General features: G+C 41.4%; 1 protein-coding gene across 16 annotated transcripts in view; it reads right to left on the bottom strand.

Annotated features, from left to right (window-relative positions):
• DNAAF8 (dynein axonemal assembly factor 8) overlaps positions 1–24061 on the bottom strand; it is a 105474-nt gene that overhangs the window by 26062 nt on the left and 55351 nt on the right. For 15 of the 16 annotated variants that reach the window (XR_010825194.1, XM_066977993.1, XM_066978004.1 and 12 more), the window contains 9 exons: positions 20926–21080; positions 19437–19584; positions 14752–14883; positions 13095–13289; positions 11519–11845; positions 9866–9928; positions 8117–8167; positions 5840–6009; positions 307–502 (listed from right to left, as the gene is read on the bottom strand). Coding sequence is in view for 15 of the 16 variants with exons in the window: in XM_066977993.1 (XP_066834094.1) it covers positions 307–502; positions 5840–6009; positions 8117–8167; positions 9866–9928; positions 11519–11845; positions 13095–13289; positions 14752–14883; positions 19437–19584; positions 20926–21080 (1437 nt within the window). In the remaining variant the exon portion in view is untranslated. The remainder of the gene's footprint in view (positions 1–306; positions 503–5839; positions 6010–8116; positions 8168–9865; positions 9929–11518; positions 11846–13094; positions 13290–14751; positions 14884–19436; positions 19585–20925; positions 21081–24061) is intronic. The other variant, XM_066978002.1, reaches the window with a different exon arrangement.

The raw sequence follows: 24061 nt of genomic DNA, 5'->3' as shown, positions 1-24061 counted from the left end.
GATGGATTCTTGGGGATAATTACAAAATGATCAAGCAGTGAAGAGATCAAAGGAAATCTCTTCTGAAGGAAGACAGATCTGGGGCCGTTCTGAGAAGACGACTTTTTGATATATCTTCTGGGAGAATATTTCATAGCTTGAGACATACTCAGCTCCGCCACCAACAAAAGAATGAAAGCTTTCTAGGGAATAATGGCCTGTCCACTAAGGCCAGATCTGTAGTGATGATGTAGGAGGGAAACAATACATAACATTTTTTTTATTGGCATATCTGAGCCTTCAGACTTTTCTTTTACAAAAACGTACCATAAAATCCATTTTGGACTGTGCTGGTGCCATACTGAGCCCTCCAGAAGAATGGATCTAATCCTTGGCCCACTTTAGGATCCTCTGGCCCCAGTAAATCTATCAGCTTCTTCACAGCATTTGGTCTTTGAAGACAAAGCACGAGAGAAGTGCCTGAGGTAAGGTAGGTACAATGAGCTTCTAAAACAGCAGGATCCTGAAAAGAAATAATGGAGAGGGAACAGATTATAATAAATAGTGCAGGTGAGTGCTGGATACATCCCAGCTTTTCCTTTGGCTATAACCATCTCTGTTTGAAGCAAACAGATCTGCCATTATTCTTTGCCTTCTCTCCTCTTTGCAACACGCATGCTAGTGGCCTCTGCCAGCAGAGCTTCCAGAGCATAGTCCACAGCCTCTGAGCTGGTATCTGCTGTGACAATCACCTGGTAGTCGTAGGTCTAGTTCCCACCCTGAGTACACACGGAGCTAAACAAAGTTAAGCACTGAGCTTGTCTTGTAGCTGTAAGCAGCTCATGATTTTAGTCCCCAGGTTCACGGATCAGCCGATGGCAGTTTTTACACATACAAACAGCTTTTGCATTAATTTCCTAAAATTCTTCAGTAAGAAAGGAAACAAAATTGTGTTTCTAAAAGAAAGAAAAGCCTTGTGCTGTGACTTGTTCTGACGATCTGCACATGCTAGGCTGGAGGTGGAGTTCATTTTTAGTGGGTAAATACAAATATAAACTGCCACTCTGCAGTTTAGTTGCTTTGTGTGCAGTTTTAGCTGATTTGTGAAATACCCTTTTCACAGTACCTTCAGCATGACATACAGATAGGGAAGCAACAGACATGAGCAATATCATGGAGGTCATAAATGTTCTGGGATAAGGAGCCATGTTTAGTTCTGCTTATAGAGGACGATAGACTACAAATACCAGAACTCTTCTTTGATTTCACAAAAGGGACCCCCCTGCCCCAACACACACACCCTGCTGCTAGAGCCCAGCCTCTCCCAGAGGGTGGTAGAATTTCATGCACTAGTCAGGATCTGGACCACAAAAATAGTGAGCTTAAAACAAGGATGCTCAGGGCAGGGCACTAGGCTGAAAGAAAACGGCTTGCCCTCCTGGCTTTGCCGCTGATGTACTGTGTGCTCCACAACAATTTTCACTACCTTTGTTTCTTTTACAAGCATTGCCAGTCCACCCTGAGCAGAGATATTTGTTACACAGCTGTGCAGGTCACAACACCCTGGGATCTTTATTTAACTCAGGATGAGTGGTAAAAACAACTAGCAGCCACTGCACCAGCAACCAGAGACCAATTTGTTGGCCAGAGACAGACATAATGAGTGAGAAACCCAGGGAAAGGTAGCAAGCGCCTGGGGCAGAAGGTGGCTGAGCAGCAGAGCCGTCAAGGCCATGCTGACTATTTTCATTAAGCAAAACCTTGGAAAACCAGGCTTGTTGCAGATGTTCCACTGAGTGTGAGGTCAGGGTGTCCACAGCAGCTGCAAGCCGCCTCTTCCTGCTCCCTTCATCTTAAAAAAGTGGCAGAAGCACACAGGTCTGCCTCCCTGCCCTCCAAATGGCAAAGTGCAGCAACACCAGCGCTGCTGAGCAACTCCAGGGCACTGCTGTGTGCTCTTTCCAGCTTACAGACAACATTCTCAGCCTACTGGCTGAACCAAGCTACGGTTACTTACTTTTTTTTTCAATTTTTGAAGAAATTAAAACATAGAGGGAAAAACTCTTGCTTGATTCAACTGAGTAACATCATGCAGCCCCCTAAAGATTTTCATTCCTCTCTTTTTTAATCTTTTAAAAGCACCAGAGAATGACAGTTCTCTAGATAAAACATTTCCGAAGGAAAATCCTATCATTTCATTTAAAAATATGAAGATAAAATACTTCAAGGCCTCTTTTGTTTTTCTGTCATAGGAAACCATTCACTAACTTTGACCCAAATCTTCTCACACTCACATTCCTCCTAAACTATATTTCTAAGTAGGCTACAAATTGAAAATCACTGGCTCAATCCTGATATTTGAAAATGCAAAATGATCCATGAGACAGACCCATTCTTAAGCTGGTTAGTTAGATGAGAGATTTGATACAAGTTGTCATATTTGTCAGTCCACCCATGCCATGGAAATAAAGGGCAAAGGAAACTCGGGGATGGCAGTCACATTGCATGACTGCGCATGAGAAACATACAGGGAAGTTTCATAGGCTGTGCTGTGATTAGAATGCCCTGTTTAGATTAGGATAAACAGTTTCAGCATGTCATAGCATACTGCAAAATTTTGACATTAATTCAGTTCTGTATAATACAAAATAAGCCCTTTTTGCTTGAAAACTTTTGATAGTTTAAAAAATATGCACATAATCCACTTTTCCAAGTAGTCATCAAGACTTCTCCTTCGGAGATGAAAAACAATGATGGCGTCTCCATGAAAACTTTCAAAAGCTCTGGACAAAACATATCAACATTCATTTGACTCCATGTCAGACATCTGCAAAAGAAAACGTTCAAAGACAGTTTCTGTTAAACAGAACATAAAAAATGAAATGTTTTGTTCCAGAGCTTCTAAAACAGTGCTTTTAGATTTATGTAACAAAACGCTTTTGTTTCTGTATCCTGTCTTATGAGGAGGCTTGGGGTTAAAGACTATGTTGTTTCTAACCGCTAGCAATGGTGTCAGTGAGTCAAGGTGACTTCTTTCCTTCTGATACGTCCTCGTATCCGGTCTAGACCCTTCCAGGCAAATGATGCTTTTATTTACATCCTGCCTCTGCACCATCTTCAAACCGTGTCCTTGCTGATACCCGAGCAGCTGCAGCGAGATTGCACATGTGCGGCTGACTCGAATTCAGTGAGCAATTTTGTTGATGCACACGGAAGGGAAGTTCCAGCTGCGTGCTGGCTCTGGAGGACTAACAGGATTAAAACGCAGCAAAACTGTCCTTCTGCCTCTACCGTTAGACTCACAGGACAGGACTGGAGGGAAGCAGTCAAGTTACTGAGTCCAGTGACCTGCTGCCACTGGCAACCATATCAGGTAAATTCCTGAAAGATTGATCAGCTCCCACTGTAAAATCAGGCTTTCTCTCTAGCAGCTACAACTGTAAGTCTCTGCAGTTCTGGATCCTGGGTAAGTGCAGACAGGAAAACCAATCAAAACAGGCAGAACTCCCTCTGGGAGCAGTTGCTTCTCACAATTTCGACACTATTAGATCATGGTAAAAGCTGAGAAGACAGCGTCAGCTCTGTTTAGCTGACCTTTGCTTTTATTATTATTATTAGCCTTCAGGTAAAAAGCATTATTGTGATTAGACAATCGCAGCAAACAGTGGACCACCCCATTATTTATCGTAGTCCAAGGGCCAAAAGCTACTAAGAAGCTGACTGCTAGTATTTAAGTTGAAAAAGCAATCATGTTGCTGAAAGCATGTTGCTGAGGATGTTCATAAATGTGCACGTAAATAATACATTTGAAAGAGGAAGGAGATGCTCGGTATTGCTACCAGTGACTAAACCCCAGATTTGATACCAAAGTACTACGTACATAAACCAAACTGGCACATTGCACAGCACATGGGAGTTTCTAGAGATTATTTTAGAGATGGATTTTGGATCAGAATCTGGGTGAGGAAAAGACAGAAAGCCTGGAACTTCTAGAAGGGTTTGACACTGGCTCCAAGCTCTTCAACAGGAGATGCTCAATCTCAGCAATTTGCCTCCAAGTTAAGAGACTCTTTTTAAAAACAGCCTTGTATCCTGCTGTCCCCTAAACTGAGAGACAGATCTACAATTAACATTGTTCTGATTCAAATGCTTATATGAAATTCAGCTGCAAAAAAATAGTTCTGCCCCCATCAGCTGCCATTGAAACAATTACACGCCAAATTTTCAAAATAATCCAGTCCCTAAAGCATGCTGAGGCTTCCTGAAAATCTTATCCTGTTTGTCTTGGGAGCCCAACCCATTTCAGTCCACATGACTAAAAGACTTTTAGATACGTTCTAAAATGAGGAGGAACCCCTGTACAATAGAAAGCATTTTGTACTGCCCATTGCCCCTTGCCAGAGGCAGTCTATTATCACTGTTTTCTCACTTTCAGAACATGCTTTTTTCCATGAACAAAACCCCAGTACTCTGTAATTTTTAAGCTCATTAGTCACCAGCTCTTCAAGGAAACTAAATCAATGCTCAACAGCTGCTCCAGTGTGTTAGAGAACTCTTAAAAACAAGAGAAAATTTTCATGAAATAACTTCTCTTCAAATTTACCCTAATATCTACATTACTTCCCAACGTAGACATTTAGATTTTTTTTTAAACATCTTTTGTTTCAGATGATCAACTAAATATTATTGTGTTTCATCACATGATCAAAAACTTTATTGGAAAGTACTTCCCCAGCAATTCTAATAGGCACTATACTCCTCTTACCAAAGATCTGCAAATATTTAAATATCAGATGCTTTTGCCCCATTCCTTTGCTATTATGCAGAAAGTATTATTTTTTTGCTGATAGATGGTTATGTTAGAACACCGTCCTGTGATATTTCCCATCTTCTTCTGGAAGACTATTATGAATTCCTGTGATATGTGCTTTAAACTCTCCCAACTTAACTCAAGAGTAATATCCACAAAAAAGGCTTGTTCTCTGTAAAAGTTAATTGGTTAAGTGTCTTCAGAAAAGCAATCAAATAAGATTATTTTTTTTTTAAGAAAAAAATTAACTCCTCGAAAATGTTCAGCTTTCCATTTCCTGATTTTCACAATATCTTTACGCTCATCTATCATCTCAGAATATTTCAGGTTGGGCAAAAATTGAATTTCTAAGGCTATAAAAGAGCAGAAACAAACCTATTTTCAGCTAACAAAAACTCTTAACGCCCCAAGGTTTAAAAACCCTCCTTACTGTCTGTTAGACAGTAGAAATGACAGCAAAATAATTTTCTCTCTTTGCAGGTCATTTTTATAGACTATTGCACACATGCTTCTGGAACAGAAACTCAACTGTAGATGTAACGTAATACCATATTGTTACTGGGCTCAGGAGGTATATATATATTCTCTGGCAGTGCAAGGAATATTCTCCAGCTCCCTGGTTTAAACACATGGATGGAAAACCAGGCACACGGGCAGGGAGGGCAGTACACTCCCTGAGGTGCCCTACCTGGATTGACTGTGGGAGAAGAAAAAGGGGACACCTGCTTTGTAGTTAAGAGTCAGCATTGTAAATTAGCAATTAAACAAATTCTTGGGAGGTCTGTATCGCCCATATCCTCTGAACTTTTGTTTTAGAGAAACTAGGTCTGCTTCTTTATGGCATACGATAAAAGAAACTGTCAGCGTGTCAGCTTGCTTTGTGCATGGTATTGTACAGATATGATTGTTCTATATAGCTCACTTCTAACAATAACTAAGAAATCCCGGATGGGAGTTTTTGCTCTTTCAGGAATGGATCACTCACTAGCTCACATATTTTCCTACTCTAACCCTAAGCATAGCTGTAGATCTGCCAGTTTCGTAACAAACCTGTTTCACTTCAGAAGAAAGGAGTCCTAAGGCAATGTCTGGTTCCAGATGTACATGTTTCATCGCAACCACAGTGAATTTTTCTAGGTCTATTTTTCGGAGGATCCTTGCAAGACGATGGCTCCAGGCACCAGGTTTGATCAGCAGCACCGTGCAAAGGATCTGGGCTCCTGTAACAAAGCACACTAGTCAAACCCAAAGCTGCTCTTAAAAACAGAGGCGAAACATACAGCAATATTTGTTTACTAGCCAAGAGAGATATCTCTAGAAGAGGGTTATCTAAAAGCTGGCATGAAGTTCATAGAAATTTGAACCAAGCAAGTCCATAAAAAAGCTGTGCACATATATTTATTTTTAAAAAAGGAAAAAAAAAAAGCTAGCTAAAACAGTCTGGGCTTGTAGATTTTTTTTTTTTCTCCAGGAAATCTGCGGTATCAAAAGGTCCAAAAGGTTTATCTGGCAGGTCTGTAGGATGAGACTCTAACCTTTGTATTATAGCTGAATGTTTTGAGCAGGATAAAATATTTCCTTTTACATTTTTGATGTGAATTGTAGTGATTATGCGATAAAATTCTTCAGGCACCTATTAAATTCTTATTCCTCATAGTTCATCTCTCAGAGCTCTGTATCTCTCCGTTGGAGCTATGTTTCAGAGAGGCACTAACAAGTATGACAGGTTCCAATTAATGTTATAAGCCTTATTATGAATGGAATTGTGTTTACTAAAATTGAGATTTCAGCAAAAAGTTTTTGCTTCTGACAATATTTCCGCAGCAGGGCTGCCAGCCAGGTGCACACAGTGTGCTATCAGAAACAGAACAAAACGGACCAAGATAGTTTTGCTATCTGACAATACAAAATGTCTTAAAAGGCAGAAAATACATAAATTACATTTTTAAATGACAGCATTTTCAAATCATTAGTTCTACTAATATAAAGTACTGTCTAAAATCTAAAGCTTTTTATTAATGGGACTGTAGTTAAGATTTTATCCTAATAACACCCCTTGAAGATTTATTAGCAACTGTAGTGTCGGAAGCAGTCAGATAGGACCCGTTAACTGCTGGTGCCTAACCATGTCAATTAGCATGAAGCATGAGGTAACAGTATTGCAGGCTGCTAAAATTGATCCATGATTATCTGTTTGTGTACATAAAATGTCATTTTATATTTCCTATACACCCCATTCCTATTTATACAGATGTCGATGCAACGAAGCATCAACCATGCTGCATATAATTTGATGCATACTGTTATTTTCAATTTGCAAGAGGCATTTTGCTGATTCAGTGACAGAGAAATATGGGATCAAAAATAAAAGGCAGGAATGCTGCCCCCATTTGATATGGAAACTTAACCCTTCTCCTGCACAAAGCCCTCATATTAAGGCACTGCTGGTTTTTTGCACATATTTCTTGAACAAAAAGGTTTAAATGCCATAGCAACAGCCTGCAAGTGCAGAAGCAAGCCGTTCGGATCCACTCAGCTGCTCTCACACAGAACGGCAATCTCAACTGTATACAGTTACATAAACGTTCATTGTCCTCAAGACGTTTTACTCACCATCTGCTATGTTTCTGGGCAAACATTCTCATTCTTGTGGTGTGTGAATCACTACATGCTGCATATTTATGTACTTTAGACACTTCAGGAGGGGATTTGTCTTCTCTCACTTTGCCTTCTTGCTCTGGTCAAAGGCAAGCGTCTAAACCAAGGTGGGACACTTTGCCGCCTAGAGTTGGTTTTCTCTCCCTGGTGACTGTTAAGTGAGAGCATTTGATAACATACTGCTGTTTATCAACGGAACAGTCTCTGCTGATCATGAATTACCACAAAGGCCTGCTTGGCAGCCCTCAGACATGCCTGATTTCAACAGTTCTGGCTGTTCAGTGGCCTTTCTGGGTTTGCCCAAGTTTCCTGGTTTTTGTTATGTTTTTCAGCACCATAATATTTTTAGATCCTTTCCTACGGCCCATGATCAGGCCACCCTCCTCCCCTATGGGTTTTGATTTCATAGTGTAACAGAACCACAGCACTGGATCTCTTTTATATACTATTTATATACATGAGATATGAGCATGTTAAAATAAACGTAAACTCAAGACAAGCAAATAGCAGATTTCCTGACATGTTTAGAAAAGATAATGTATATCACTGCCAGTATTCAAGCCTAAGAAAAAAGAAAATGTTTTCACTTATTTTTTGCTGGTACATCTACATGAGTTAGGTCCACAAAGGCCTTATGAAGCCACATTTTCCAATTTGTTCTTCTCTCACCTGTTTGCAAGTAGGTAAATAGTGATTCTTCACGGCATCTCTGGCTCTTTTCTGATAAATGAGATAAGCAGATAGATCTGATTAGTAAGTGTGTATGTTCTGGGACAGTAATTTGAGAACAGTGCCACCATCTCTGCATAATGCAACCAACACTGCTATGACACACATTTTAAAATGCAACCCTGGCACATGCGTGGCTTGATTTCATACATGGTTGGGCATTCAGTTGTACTGGGACACCCTGGGAGATGCAGTACTTTTCACTTCTCCAGACAGCCCAATAGCATATGCTGAAAAAGACCACAAACACTAAATTGTGTTGATTTTCATTTATATTTTCTGCGTGGGTTCTTTCTTAGTCACCATTTCAGGGAGCAGCTAAAACAGTTTTAAGCCAACTTCATGCACTATTTCACAGTCAAGTTGGAAGCTGCCATGAAACTCAGATCTGTTTCTCTTTCCCTCCTTCCCTGCCCCAGAAGCAAAGAAGGGCTGTGTATTCTGACTACACACCTAGGCAGCACTGATCTGTGGTTCAGTCCTCTCCCCAGCTCTGCTGATGAAACGTCAGTGACATTCCCCAAACAGCCAGGAATGGTTACTTCAGTGGTTCCTCATAAGAGCAAAGCAGTGTAAAAGGAGCCTGGTATGAGCGAGTTAGGCCTTACAACAAAAGTCCATATAAAAATGTTTTTTCTTCAGTCTAATGTAAAACCTGCAGTGACCTAGACAGGTGAGGAAAATTTACAACACCTCAAGGCATGTGTGAATTGAGAAGTTAGCTAGGACGAGGGTGCAATGAGGAGAAACTTGTAGACTGTTAAAGGACTTCCTTTTCCAGTGATCTTCATTGGCAAGTTTAACCAAAGAGACATACAAGGTAAATAGCAGAAAACTAAAATCTGTTTGTCAAAACAAAATCATCATCATTTTTTACTGTCATCAATATTTATTACTGTCTGAATACTGTCTGAAGTCCATGCATTTCTATTTCCCAGAGCAACATATCTGGAAGGTTATCTAGACAAAGTGTATTTTTTTTTTTTTTTAATTTTAATGAGACTTTTTTCCCTTTCCAAATGTATTTCTCTTATTTTGCTGTAAATAATAAGAACGAACGTATAAGGTGAAACCATCTCCTTGCCTCACAGTTTTTATCTCCCATCCTCAAAACACCACTTTTTTTCCTTTAGTATTAAGGGGTTAGCTAAAAACTTCTAGAATCTGTGAAGTGCCTAGTGACCTGCACGGCAATGTAACGCAATGAGCAGAGCCCCTGGCTGAGACTTAGGAAATGAGCATTCTGCTCTGATCTCTGTCACTCACTTACTGGGAAATGGTGACCAACACATTTCACCTCTCTAGGCTTCAATTACCCTTGCTGTAAAACAATGAATTGCATATTCTTCAAGACCTACAGCTGAGAAGTACTACTAAAGAGCTGGGATTAATTACTCTTCTAGCCTACATTCCACAGCAGCACTAGACAGGTTGTCCAGGCATGCAGAGAAGAACTGTGCAGAATAAAGGTGATCATGGCAATAATACCACCTTCCCCCAGTACCAAGTAGACTTATCAGACCTTTTCTTCCTAATTGGCCAGGATTACAATGTCTAACCAAGGGTTTACTAATCCCATTTTGATGACTCCAACGTAGACGATGTAGAGTTATTTTTCCTTGAATCCATTTTAAGAGTAAAAAAAATATTTTTATTCAAGAGGCAACTGGTGCATACTTTTGATCTTACCTTCAGCCCTGGATTTCTTGCCAGGTGGAGGCAGGTATTTTGTAGCAGAGCGGTATTCTGCATCTGTAAAAGGAAGGAAATGTGCTTTTACAGATTCACAGATGGAGGACCTTCACTGGGGAGTCAGGGGTCGAGGAAGGTACTTTTATTTAACAGGGCAAATGACAGCTGAAGAGCTGTTCCGTAGAATGAAGACCCCTCCACTCCTCCCACAACAGGAGGAGAAATGTAATGACCTTATAAAAGAGAGAGTGGAGGATGCTGAAGTCACAGTTAAAAGATGTGTCTGTGCTCCTTTGTTGTCAACAATGGCTTAGGTGGGAAAAGCTGACATTGTGGTTACAACCTCCCTCAACAAACTGATTTCAGTTCTGCATTTGTTATCCTGCCTTCTAGTCTCAAGATAACCCCAACGAAGGACAGCAATGCATGCAGTCTTGCAGTTTCATGCAGTAATTTGGGATGTCTGCTGCCTTGTTTTTTGAAGACCTCTTCTTCTTGCTCTCCAAAGTCTCATAAAACACACAGATCACTGTCAGACCTAATTTTTGTGAGACTAGAATGAGTATCTTTTTCCTGACACCACCACATTTTCTTCTTTGTATTCAGTAAAGCCAGTTTGTTATTCTGCACTACAAAAGCACAGCATGTTTGAAACAAGCATCTAACTTGGTGTTGACAACAAAGAACCTTTCTTCCCCAAAAGATAGGGGAAGAGCTTAAACTACAAAGCATGAACGCATGTATGGAACTCCACCACTCCTCTGTTGATACGGAGTGTTTCCACTATCCTGATTTATCTATGTGCTTGAACAATCAGAAATCATCAGGCTTGGAACTATTTATCTTTAGGTCTAAAGAGTCAGCCTTCCCCAAGAGCTTAGGTGACATACTAATATGTTTCACATTACAAGAAAACAGTGGGAGCTCATACTGTGGCAGTCCAAAACATCCAAAATGAATAACACCTCAGTCTACACAATGATTTAATTTAAAGAGGTGTGGCTATACATTCCTTGCTGCAGGAAGAAACTAGCAGGTTTACTATGCTGAAAGATCAATGCAAGCATATATCATTGAAGTCTGAGAAGTCTTGACAACAAAGGTCTCCATTCCTCATGAACTGTTCATCCTGCTCCAGGATGAAAAGAAATTCTCAAGAAAAACTGTTTTCTTCATCTCTTGCAGATTGGTAGTACCTTCACCCCCCTGAGTATAGGACAAGCTCAGGGCATCTAGCCTCAAGGAGTCAGGCATTGCAATTACATGCCTACATACAGGCGGTACAGATCTTGGCCTCCATTTCTCGGTTGCTCTTACATACAGAGGCAAAGTGCATAGAATATTATTTACTGGTCCTGCTACCTGTTATAACATCTAGTTAGTATTTATGGAGTACCTTGAAATCTTCAGAAGGGGAACCAGGCCATACATAGCCACAACAGATAGGCCAACTTGTAGATGACCTCAACTGGCTCCTGGTAATTTAATATTAATCACTGGTCCTTCAGCCAAGTGAAGAACTTAACCCCAGATTATTAAGTTTTTCTGTGCCGTAGAAAAACAAGTAGAAATGGATTCCTTTATCCAAGTGCAATGAATTCCCAAACACCCTATACCCGAGAACGTTATGAATGGTAAAATATGGCTTACTAGTTACAAAATCCTTCTCTGTGAAGAAGAAGATGGCTTGTCTGAACGTCATCTCTGGGGTCAAGGCCATTACTCTCTGTAGAGCACTGCCACTTTTGCTTAGCTCCTCCCTGTTCTCTGTTAATCTGTTCAGCGCATCTGCAAGAACTTTGAAGGCATTGATCCGCCGTAACGCACACACAAGGACTGGGTTTGACATGAGTCTATCGAGGCTTCTTTGCCAGAAAGTATCTCCGACCTCAAAAGGGGTTATTTCTCTTGCCTGACATCGAGTGAGATAGGGCAACCATTTGAGACCTAGAAGTTCAAACCCTGAATCGGGTCCTTCTGCAAGTGAAAGGAAATACATTTAGTATCAATTGACAGCATGTGTTTCCTAGAAGCTTTGTCTTATACTGGAGAGAAGTGTTCTAAGTTATTATTATTTTTAAACTAGACTAAAGTTCCAAAGTTGCTTTGACTTCAGTCCCGGCTGCATCCAAAATGGACTATAACGCAGATATAGAAATATACTGGGGAAAAAAAAAAAGCAAAAACAAGATACAAATGCTAGAAAATTACATTACAGTGAAAACAATAAATGGGCTATCTGGGAAATCAACAGGGAGCCAGAGAGAATAACTGCCATGATTTGATTAGAGAACACAGCAAATGGAGAGGAGTTGAAAGGGAAATACCAAGAATAGACTGATAGCTAAATGCTTTGACACAACATAATCCATAATTATAGATCCTTTACCACCTCTTATAACATTCCATTTTAAGCTATATTCATTACCATAATAAGCTACAATTTAATGTTGACTTGTCTCTAAAGTAATTTAAACATTATTTGTAAAGTAGTCTTACTTCCAATGTAACAAGATGTTTAGGGGCTCAATTCATGACTGCATGTTGCTGGAAGTTTCTGTCAGCTGGAACCTTCTCTTTGCCTACCATGATACAGATCTCACTCCATAGTATTGTTTCAAGAGAGTAGGATACATAGAATAAGACAGGATGCCAGACTTCTGCCCTTTATTAGCATCTGCATCATGAAATTATATAAAATCATCCTGCTTAGCACTTCACAGCACTCTTCATGCATGCATTTGTAAGCATTTAATGTGGGGGACAGCGTCATTCTTCCTGTGTGCACGAGGAAATGAAGCATGAAGAGGTGCGGTGTCTTGCTTCTGATCACAAAGAATGTCAGAGGACCAGGAATAGAATTTGTGACTTCTGAATTCCTGTCACTGCGACTCCCTTACACAGCTGCATTATCTCCCAATACTTAGGAAACAGGGAAAGACACAATACTCTGGATTACACACATCTTTGAACTATTTTGACACTCTCTGAAGAAAATGATGCCCACTTTTGCCAATGTCCTGTTTGTAACGTGAAAAGTAGCCTTGCCCATGACTAACTAGCCATGATAAATTCTTTAGCGCTTCAGGCAGGTAAACAAAGAAACTGGTCCTTCCTGAGGCCCTGTTCACCACATTATTCATAATGTTCTGGCTATGACAAAAATAGCTGACAGGCTAGACTTTCCTGACTGACGTCTGCAGTCCTCCCCCAGAGCTGTGGTCACCTGCATTCTGAGACTGGTTACTGCTCCCAGGAAGAAGGATCTGGCAAAGAAGCTCTCCAGCACTCTTCATAGCATCCACTCCGATCAGTGTCAGCATGACAACCTGCTCCATTTCAGGTTCAGAGGCATATATTCGATTGTAGAAAAAATCCAGAGGAATGTTACAGGGGTCTGGCACTGCACTGAGGTTTCCTCCTGCCCAAGAGAATCATCAAAACAGACGTAGTTACTGCCCAGAAACAAACATCCACTCTTTTTTTAGCGTGAAGGAATTGACTAATTCTCTATTGGGCAAACAAAGGCCAATGCCTCACCATGATGCTGCAGCTCAGCATGGCCAGAAAAAGAAACATACCTGAGGAGCAGTATCACAGCAAATCCTTACTAATCAGTCGCACTCCTTAACTGGTATTGCTTTTGGCATGTAAAGCAAATATATTAAATCCTAACTTTGATATCCTTATTCACACTGTTAAGCAGAGTTGATAGATCTATACCTAAACTATTTAAGACATCAGTTTCAGATTGATAACTAAGGACTACCTTCACATTAAATTGATACTTCACTTTGTGTTCTAGGAGATCACACAGCATACAACTGAGGACTAAATAGGGGCCTGTTATCATATCATGCATATGTCCATGGTCTGCAGCATAGCCTGCAAAATACCCTGCAGAAATCTGTGTTTGATTTTATACTATTTCAACTACATTATTATTTAAGCAATTGTATACATTAATATCCATGTACTTAGTTATTCCCACATCTTAACATGTCATAATGCTAGAAATTAGTGAATGACATGCATTTGATTATATTTCCTTAAGATTTGTTTTTGGAAAGCGATAGACTTCGATTACAAATCTTGATATCCGATATTTAAAATAATTTAATCAGTTAAATAAAACTGTATTTATCTGCTGAATACATAAGAGAACATTACCTGTAGTTATCAAAATAAACTTCTGATTGCTGTGACCTCCAACTGTATAGAACTAGTATAGAGCTGTATAGAACTTAAAGACTCTCCTATACGTCTGAGTCACGGATTTGTAAGAGAAGACAAGTTTACTTGCTTTTCCAAGTCTTATCAATTTCCCAGCTTTGAATGAATGAGTTACTGAAGTGAATTCAACTGTATAAACTAAAATTAAGAACATCTGAGTAAAGTGAAATGTAAAAGTGCCTTCTCTGCACCTACACAAGAAACTACAGCTGCTAACATTTATCACTTCAGCAAATTCTAGTTTTACATGCTAAATGAGCAATTTTTCTCATTTTAATATTTTGACTTATCTTCGAAACTATGTCAGTAAATACTTATTGATTGGATACTATTCTTTTACTTATGGTAGGTTTAAGGCTTAATTGGTTGTTGTCAGGTCATATTTAATTGTAAGTAATTTATTTTTCCATATATTTTGTAATCTACTTTAAAGATACTTCCATATCACTTTTCTATTGATCCTCACATTCATTACCCAGTGGCAGAAGACATCCACTGAGAGTTACTATAATTGAAGGACAACAGAACACCGAACAAATTATTGTAGACAACAAGCATACTCATAACGTTCTTGTTCAGGAAAATCCTCTAATAAAGATGTCGGACCTTATAAGAGACAGAACAATGCATTCCCCCTAGTCTTGACCTACCCAGTGCCTGCAGCAAGGTCTCGGTGTAAGGAGCCACATGAAAGCACACAGAGGGATCCAGCCCAGCAGTGGCAGGCAGGTTGCTCTGCCTGTCACCAAGGAGCCCTTGCTTTGCCAGTTCATTCATCAGTCCTGTGCACAGAACAAAGAGTGTGTGAGGAATACATAACTCTCTGGTGCAGTCTGACATGAAAACACGCTTATCAAATATTTTGATTCATCTGACCACAGAACCATTACAGAGACATCAGTGTGGGTTGTGCTGAGCTCACCTAAGAGATATGAAATGCAATTCCATCATCCCCTCTCCCCCTGCTCATATTCAATTACAGTTAGAAAAGTAACTTGAAAAACTGAGGCTTGGCCCCAGCTTTCTCTGCAGACATCTCTGCTTTGTGACCAGGATCCCATTTGTTTCTATTACCTTCCAGCTACAGGAAGTTGACTGAATTGTGGAATGTACACATTGAAAATCCTACACAGCTCCTGAATTGCAGTAGGTGTCCTAAATAAGTTGGTGCCCACAAGGAAAAATGTCACAAATCTCGAGCCCAGTGTCTGAGTCCAGGCCCTGGAGGTCAGCTACAAGGCCAGTGTCCTGCATGCTACACAATGCCACGTGGCCACAGAGGCATTGCGAGGATCAGACCTGAACAGAAACATCACGTTCTGCTCATGTAAACACCAGTCTAGAAAATATCTGATTCCACTCCACTTTTATTAATACTGAGTGCTTGAAACTAGCAATCCCTCAGATCCCGTTCTTCCCCCAGAGGGCCGGGCGACACACAGGCAGTGCGGTAAGGTACTGGCATACGGTACAGCTTCACAACAATTGATTGTGTCCTGCAATAACGCTTCAGACATTTTTGAAGGTTTGTTATTTTTACAATTACTTTGCATATGTTTGATTGATTTACACTGTACAAGCCTGTCAACAATTTACTGCGGCATAGAATGGAAAACTAGATTATTAGCACTAGACATTGATGAAAAACCTTAGATGCCAAATGTGGCAGTGACACAGATTTGAACTTATACCACTGCAAATTGCCTATCTGCTTTTTGAAATTCAGATGGTATGAACAACCAAAACTTTCCTCTAGCTCCTAAAGGGGGCCTACAAGAAAGCTGGAAGAGGATTCTTTATCAGGGAATATAGTGACAGGACAAGGGGCAATGGCGTTTAACTAAAAGAGGGTAGATTTAGGTTAGATATTAGGAAGAAATTCTTCGCTATTGGGGTGGTGAGGCACTGGAACAGGTTGCCCAGAGCAGCTGTAGATGCCCTGTCCCTGGCAGTGTTCAGGGCCAGGCTGGATGGGGCTTTGGGCAGCCTGGCCTGGTGGGAGGTGTGCCTGCCCATGGCAGGGGGTTAGAACTGGATGATCTTTAAGGTCCCTTCCAACCCAAACCACACTCTGATTTTATGATTCTATAACATGCTGTAAATGGAGGATCCGTGAAACCACAGACCTGTCAGCCTGACTTAGGTGCTGGGGAAGCTCATGGAGCAGATTATCTTGAGTGCCATCATATGGCACTTACAGGGCAACCAGGCGATCAGGGCCATGGGCATGGGTTTATGAAAGGCAGGTCCTGCTTGATGAACCTGATATCCTTCTACGACAAGAGGACACGCTCAGTGGATGAGAAAAAAGCTGTGGATGTTGTCTACCTAGATTTCAGCAAAGTCCTTGACTTTGTTTCCAACAGCATTCTCCTGGAGAAACTGGCTGCTCAAGGCCTGGACAGGTGTACGCTTCACTGAGTTAAAAACTGGCTGGGTGGCTGGGCCCAAAAAGTTATGTTGAATGGAGTCAAATCCAGCTGGGGGCTGGTTACTAATCGTATTCCCCAGGGCTCAGTACTGGGGCCAGTTCTCTTCAATATCTTTATCAATGATCTGGATGAGGGGATCAAGAACATCCTCAGTAAGTTTGCAGACAACACCAAGATAGGTGCGAGTGTTGATCTGCTTGAGGGTGGGAGGGCTCTGAAGAGGGATCTGAAGAGTCTGGAACGATGGGACAAGGACAACTGTATGAGGCTCAACAAGGCCAGGTGCTGGGCCCTGCACTTGGGGCAACACAAGCCCATGCAAGGCTACAGCCTGGCTTGTTTCAGAAATAGTGTAGCCAGCTGGACCAGGGAAGTGAACATACCTCTGTGCTCAGCTCTGGTGAGGCCACACCTCAAATACTATGTTCAGTTTTGGGCCCCTCACTACAAGAAGGAAATCAAGGTGCTGGAACACGTCCAAAGAAGGGCAATGAAGCTGGTGAAGGATCTAGAGAACAAGTCCTGTGAGGAGCGGCTGAGGGAACTGGGGTTGTTTAGCCTGGAGAAAAGGAGGCTCAGGGGAGACCTTATTGCTCTCTACAATTACCATAAAGTAGGCTGTAGCAAGATGACAACTGGGCTCTTCTACCAAACACCAAGTGGTAAGACAAGAGGAAATGGCCTTAAGTTGCGCTAGGGGATGTTTAAGTTGTATATTAGGAAAAAATTCCTCACTGAAAGGGTTGTGAAGTATTAGAACAGGCTGCCAAGGGAAGTAGCTGAGTCACCATCATAGAATGGTTTGGTTTCGAAGGGACCTTAAATATCATCTAGTTCCAAGCCCCCTGCCACGGGCAGGGACATCTTCCACTTGACAAGGTTGCTCATCCCTGGAGGTCACGAAAAAAAACTGTCAATGTAGAGCTTAGTGACATGGTTTAACGGTGGACTTGGCAGTGCTAAGTTAAAGGTTGGACTAGATGATCTTAGAGGTCTTTTCCAACCTAAATGACTCTGTAATCCAAGAGTATTATATGCTGTCTGGTCAAACTTAGTGAAGAAAACCTTGGTCAAAAATTTATGGTGTTTTGACTCTCAAGCCAGAAATAGGTTACCTAAAGACACCTATCTTTCTCTTCTGTTGTAGGAATGATTAAGTTTTCTTTGCTTTGAAGATTGTCCAACAGGGTTCATCAAATGGGTGACTACTTTTCAGGAGGCACTGATTAAAAACATGAAACTGTTTAGTATGGTATCTACACTGCTCAATTCCTAACGCTGTTTCACACTTCTTAGAGGCCAAGCCAAAGCTTATGTGACAATATCATCAGCTTCCCCTCTTCAGGGCTCTGGAATATGGAATAAGCTATCTTTCCGGATTACTTCTGAGGCAATAAAGGAAGACATAAAAGAGGCACTTGCAAAATCTCTCTACTAAGGGAAAAAAAAACAGTTCTCTACAATGAGGGAAAACACTTGACCTTTCCAGACTATCCTTTGTTCCAGTGCCCGCATAGATACTTCTAGTGCAAATTTTGCAGTGCAAAACAAACACTTTAAACATCATCTGGCACTCAGAGGAGAAAAAAAAAAAAAGCTGTCTTTCTTTAATAAGCAACTTCCCTTAGGTCTACAGGCAGCAGGTGACACGGTGCTGTAATTAGTCTGCCATGATTAATCCACTGTGTCTGAACATGTTTTCAGAACATACTGTGATAGTCCTGGGAGAAAAAGCAGAAGACTTTTTGAAATTGTTATTTTTTTTTCCCCCCAAACCTCTCAATGTTCCATTCCATTATCCATGGACTAGAAGGGGCAATCAGGCAGCGGATGAATGCCTCCATCAGGAACTACCTGTGGTGGTGTTAATGGAGGGGTCAAACCACTGTGCTGGGGACTGTCCAGGCTACACTGACCCACTTCTCCTAGTGGTGGTGACTAAAGGGCAGGTTGCAGGAAAACAGACACAGGAACAGACTCTCCTGCTACAGGCAACTTGCCCATTGCCAGAGCAAGAGGAAGCAGGCAGGGCAGGGTTCTTTGTTCTGCACTGATCCCTGTTGTTGTTTGTGATTTTCCCTAGAGACCAGCTTATCCTTAGAAAAACTAAACTCTCTTCCTGAACGAGAGCATCAGAACAGAGTCTGACTCATCTAAGAAGATTTGGGGCAGCTACTTGTCTGTTCTTTGGCAGTCCCTGCTTATAAAATGAGTTGCAGTTCAGATGCTTGGAAATCAAAACTACGCAGAACTCAAGGCTGAGGTTGATAGGATCAGGTGCTATCCTCAGGCTCAATGACACCCATACATTTTTGGTAGCATACTTCTCTGGGCAATAAGAATACCTGAGAAGGTTATTGATAAGATGAATCTAGGACCATTATGAAGGCGTACAGTGGGAAGTCCAGAGACGAGGGTCAGGAATTCAAACAGAAGAGGTTCCAGCTTGACATAAGGGAAAAACAGTTCCCTGTGAGCATAAGCAAGCATTGGAAGAGGGGCCCAGAGAGATGGGGGAATTTCTGTCCTTGCAGATTCTCAAGACCTGACTGGAAAAAGCCCTGAGCATTCTGGTCTGAATTCACTGCTGACGTTGTGTTGAGCAGGCCATTGGGTGACCAACCTTCTGTTGCCCCCTCCAACATGAATTATTCTATGATTCTAAGTCAAAAGGACTTCAGTGCTAAAGATCATACAACTGACAAAGATCAATCTACTATGTAGGAAACATAGCAGTGGCTGATTTACAAGTGGGCTTGGAGATACATATAGCAAAACTATAAATTCCTGATATTCTCAATAAATCTTTCCTGCAATGTAACAGATTTGGTTAGGCTTTTAATCTTTAGCTCGCGTGAACTGAAATGTAAGCCTTGTTTTCTGAGGTTAAGTGAAAGCATTACCTTTTACCAGCGCAGGAATATGGTGACTAGCATTCTCCTTTCTCAGCAACAAAATGAGACTGTGTGCGCGTGGCTCAGCAGAAAGCTCTCCTCTTGCAGAACTGTTTGCAGGTGAACTTGAAATCTTTCTAGGGCAAAATACAGCAATCTGAAATAACAAGGACCAGATTAGACTACTAAATGCAGATTTAATCATTGTAGGGCTCAAGCAAATAGTTAAGTTACAATGGCATATCAAGGTACAGCACACCAGCAGAGCCGTAGTAACTTCCAATGACTGGCTGTTCATACGTCATCTGTTCATGACACAAAGGAATTTAAACATCAGGAAAAGGTTTAATATAAAATGTTTTGCTCTACAACTGGGCTGGACTAAAACCACAACAATTACAGTGCAGCCAATACATGGTACCATCCTAAGTCACTCATGCAATAATGATCTTGAGCCCTAGGTTCTGAAACAGCACCAGAGAACACATTAAAGCAATAGTTCCTGAACTTCTGAAACGGCCATTTAGGAGCGTGCTCCAAATATTTGGCTATTTTTACTATAGTATTACATAAATAGGAGCTACTTTTATTCTATAAAATATTATGAGCAGGGAAAGTGTTCTTCCTCATGCTTGATTAGAGAACAAGCAGAAAAGAGGGGCTTTGTGCACAGTTTAGTTTGCAAAATTATGCATTTCTTGATTGACACAGGAAACAACTCCAGGCATGAAAATTTAAAGGAAGGGGTCCAGCTCTTTATAAGATAAACTGTCATAGGATTCCTGGCTGATTTATTTTGTAAGAAATACAGAACTTGTCTTCTTGTACAGGTGAGTTTGACTGAAATCTTGCATTTATGATTATTTGTTTCTTTAGGCTGATATGTCAAAATGCCAACTGCACTCTAACTCAAATAAATCTATCATCACGTTAACAGACCTTGAGAGAAAGAAAAAAAAACACTTCATTTTTGCCAATAGGAAAGCTCTCCTCGCAAGCCATTTGAATGCATTATGCTAGGGGACTTCATTCTGAAAGGCCACAAGCAGACCCAGAGGGACAGCAAAGTACATAATCACACATTAGTCTGGTAGATGAAGACTATTCTCTTGAACACAGGTTTACAGGCCAGAGATTGTTATTTTGGTTTACGAGGTTACTGCCTGCTCTAGCATATTTTGAGATCAATGGTAAAATTCATGTTAACTTCATAGAAGAAAGCCTGATCATGCATTAGTCTCAGCGAGAGGCTTAGGCCTAGTGGGATTTTCCTACTAAAGAAAAAACATCAGTACTGAAAGCAACAAGAGCACCACTCGTAGGAATACAAGGAACACGAGTGCTGGCTAGCTAGTAAAGAGAGAATGAACAGAGAAGAACACTCAAGAACACTCACTACAGGAGTGCGTCAGCTCGCACATCCATAAACCCACAATATAATAAGTTTCAGAAATGGTAACCCAAAGCATACAACTGAGCTGTATGTTCTGACCAGTACCTGACTTGTTGTCATGCTCAGCACAATGGCTTGCTTGGGTGAAAGCTGCAGCTGTCTGATTCCTTGCAGAAGAAAACCCCGATGAGTACAGACCGATATCACATTACCATATGCATGAGGGGATACCACAGGTGACACCATCAAAATAATGTCCCCTAGGTCAAAAAGAGAGTAAGAAAAACAGCATATTACTTCCACAGAAACTGTGGTGTTACCGCAAGGAAACTCTCTTAGTGGCCAGCTCCTACCTGAAGCACTCTCCAAATGGAGACACTGTATTTTATGGTTTATTTGCTCTATTCAGCTTATAATGGCTGCTATCAGAGGTCAACACAGAACAGTAAAGCTTATGGCATTACAAGCAATCTCTTTATGAATCATCTACTCCAGATAGTCTGTCTCGTAAGGTCTATCTAGCTGTCTATGAGCTGTTATCTCTCTTTGAGGTATGTATGCTCTCAGTTCACATGATGGCTGTGTGTCAGCCCCTGTCAGGCTGTGTTTGAGCTGTTACCCTTACAGCTGGTCTGACAGCAGCCAGACCCTTTGAGGACCAAGGACCTGATAAGCCTGGCCAAACTGATGAGTAACCAAATGAAGACAAGACTGATTGCTGGTTTGTCCACTGCGAAGTACATGAAGCAATCCCAGGCATTCCTCTCTGCTATTACTAGTGGTCCTAGCCTGTAGGACTACAGCCTTGGTCAGCACTACTTTCTGCTCCCTCTCAGCCCTTCTTTAGTCCTGTCTTTACTCGTCATCCCAGAGCTTGCCTTGCGGCATGGGTTACTGTACCTTTGGACCAGCCTCTGATCACAACACCACCCCACTATGGTTTTGTACCATCCATGGCTTCATAGGTTCCTATCTTTGGTCATCATAATGGCACCAGCCTGCTCTCTCCTTCCAGGGTTTCCCTCCTCCCTGAGCCCAATGCATTAAGTCTGGCTGCTTGTGCACTGCTTGCATCTCTCACTCCAATAGATATGCTCATAGAAGCAACTGGAGTTTATGTTGGGTTAGAACCTTGTATTTTTTTTTTCCACTTCGTTTTCTAAATTAAATCCCAAGCTCACTGTCAACACGCTGGCAACAGATGCTATGAGCATGCTCAGAAGAAACAGCCCACAAGGCCTCCTGAACAGTGTACCTCCTGTATAGTGTCCTGCTGTACCTAAGATGGAGCTTCCCAGTAGCCTCTGATCTACCTGAGGCCTTCGCTTTGTTCTGATCTTTGGGTCTCTGCTCTTACCGTCTCTTTTGCTTTTATACTGTCCTAGTTCTAACAGATTTTCTTCTCTTGTACATAACACACATTCAGATCTTCGTAACTTGCCAGGAGCTAAGAAAGTACATGCTCAGTACCATTTCTACATGGGTTTCCTCTGTACTGCCCTATTAATTTCTCCTAGCTCTAAAAACCATATAATGGGGCTGAAAATATTTTAGTCTCTGTGTCCCAATTACACTTGGTTTTGGTGGTAGACCTATCAATAGTGTATGTTTCCTGGGGTTCTAAACTTTGTGATAGATATTTGTCCCCCAAGAACCTGACCAAGGCTCAGCCTGCCATTTCAAAGCAATAGCAACAAAACAAGGGAAAGCTTGTGTTTATTGTTAAGGATACAACAAGCAGAGTGTTTCTTTGCCTAAAATTTCTATACGGCTTTAATTTTGCAGACTCTGAGCCAGGCTGACAGTGCTGCACTCATTATATATGAACTGTCAAAATTCAGGGTTGCAGGTGGTAAGATTTTGGTTCATCTCTAGTTGATAACACCTAAACAAACAAAATTTCACATACACATATCCCAAATTAACAAGAATATCTGCTAGGATCAATAAAACTTTGATTACTGGGAAGGAAGGGGGACAGATATACCTGGTAGGAGCAGCAGTATATTTGTTCTGCATGCTCTGCATGAGTGTATCTTCGTGTCTCAAAGAGAAGCTGTTGGAGACCTGAGGGAAGGAATAAGTGAATGTTTCTTTTCCTTAACAGCCCATAGGGTGCTTGCTCCCAGTCCAGGTTTTCAGCTTCTCTTTGAGAGTCATGATAGAGATGATACAGTTATCTGAGGAGCAAAGCTTGAAAGTGACTTCCTGAGCCCAAATACAGATGGAACGTGGTGTGGTGTAACTCAGCAGCCCACATCAAATGTGAATCATTAATGGCCATAAAAGGAAGGAGATGCAAAAATGTGAGTCATTCCATCAGCAGCAACCAGCTGCCATCAATACCGATCCCAAATAACGCAGAGCCAATGGCTGTCTGCCAAGCTACTTGAATTAACATGCCCAGTTATACGAAAGAGTGTATCTCAAAGGTAAGACTTCCTTTCCTTTTCCCTTCTCTATTTTTCTTCCTGTCACCTTCTCTGTCACCTTCCCCCTTTTTGACTTACGCTTTCGTACCTTCTTTCCTTTAGCACCATATTTTTCTGTACCTTCTTTCTATGTCAATACAACCCTGTTTTCCTCCTGCCATCTTCTCTCTGACAGCTGCTGAGCTTCCACCCCTCCCACCCCCCACTTCCACCAGGGAACCGTCTTCAATTGTGGGAGTAGAAACAGGGCAGCAGCACCCTAATAGCATCATCTCAAAATCATATGCACTTGAGATCTGCTGTGCCAGGCCAAACTACAGAAGATTACCAGCACATTGGCCCGTCTACAGCAGACACCCCTACACCACACAGACCCTTCTTAGCCAGTAGTGATGCTGAATGCCCTGGCAGGCTCCCCTTGAGCACAGTCAGCTTGCAGCTAGCCTGGTACGAGTTCGGAAGCTGGAAGACTACTCCTACAAAGGGAAAAAGTGGATTTGGACAGAGGAGCCAGGTGAGAGCTAGTTAATAGTAGCCCTGTGAAATACTTTTTTTCTGATTGTGTGGTCAGTCTTGGCTTGAATGAAGTCGTAATTTCATACCCCATTATATTCAACTCTTGAATAGTAGAGGTAGATGATCTCTAATCAGATAAACATGCAGCTTAAAGACACTGGTAGGTCTTCAAATGACAGTTCCTTGGATGAACAAGTCCCCTACAAGCAAAAATGTGCTGTGTTTTTTTTTTCCTTCTTTATCCTTCAGTGAAATCTAAGCAGCCTACAGGACTCTAGCAGCTACTCCCATGA

Source organism: Anser cygnoides, chromosome 15 (assembly GCF_040182565.1).
Source record: "Anser cygnoides isolate HZ-2024a breed goose chromosome 15, Taihu_goose_T2T_genome, whole genome shotgun sequence".
Lineage (NCBI taxonomy): Eukaryota > Metazoa > Chordata > Aves > Anseriformes > Anatidae > Anser > Anser cygnoides.
The sequence above is the reverse complement of the archived record's forward strand: the minus strand, read 5'-3'. Positions and strand labels throughout refer to the sequence as shown.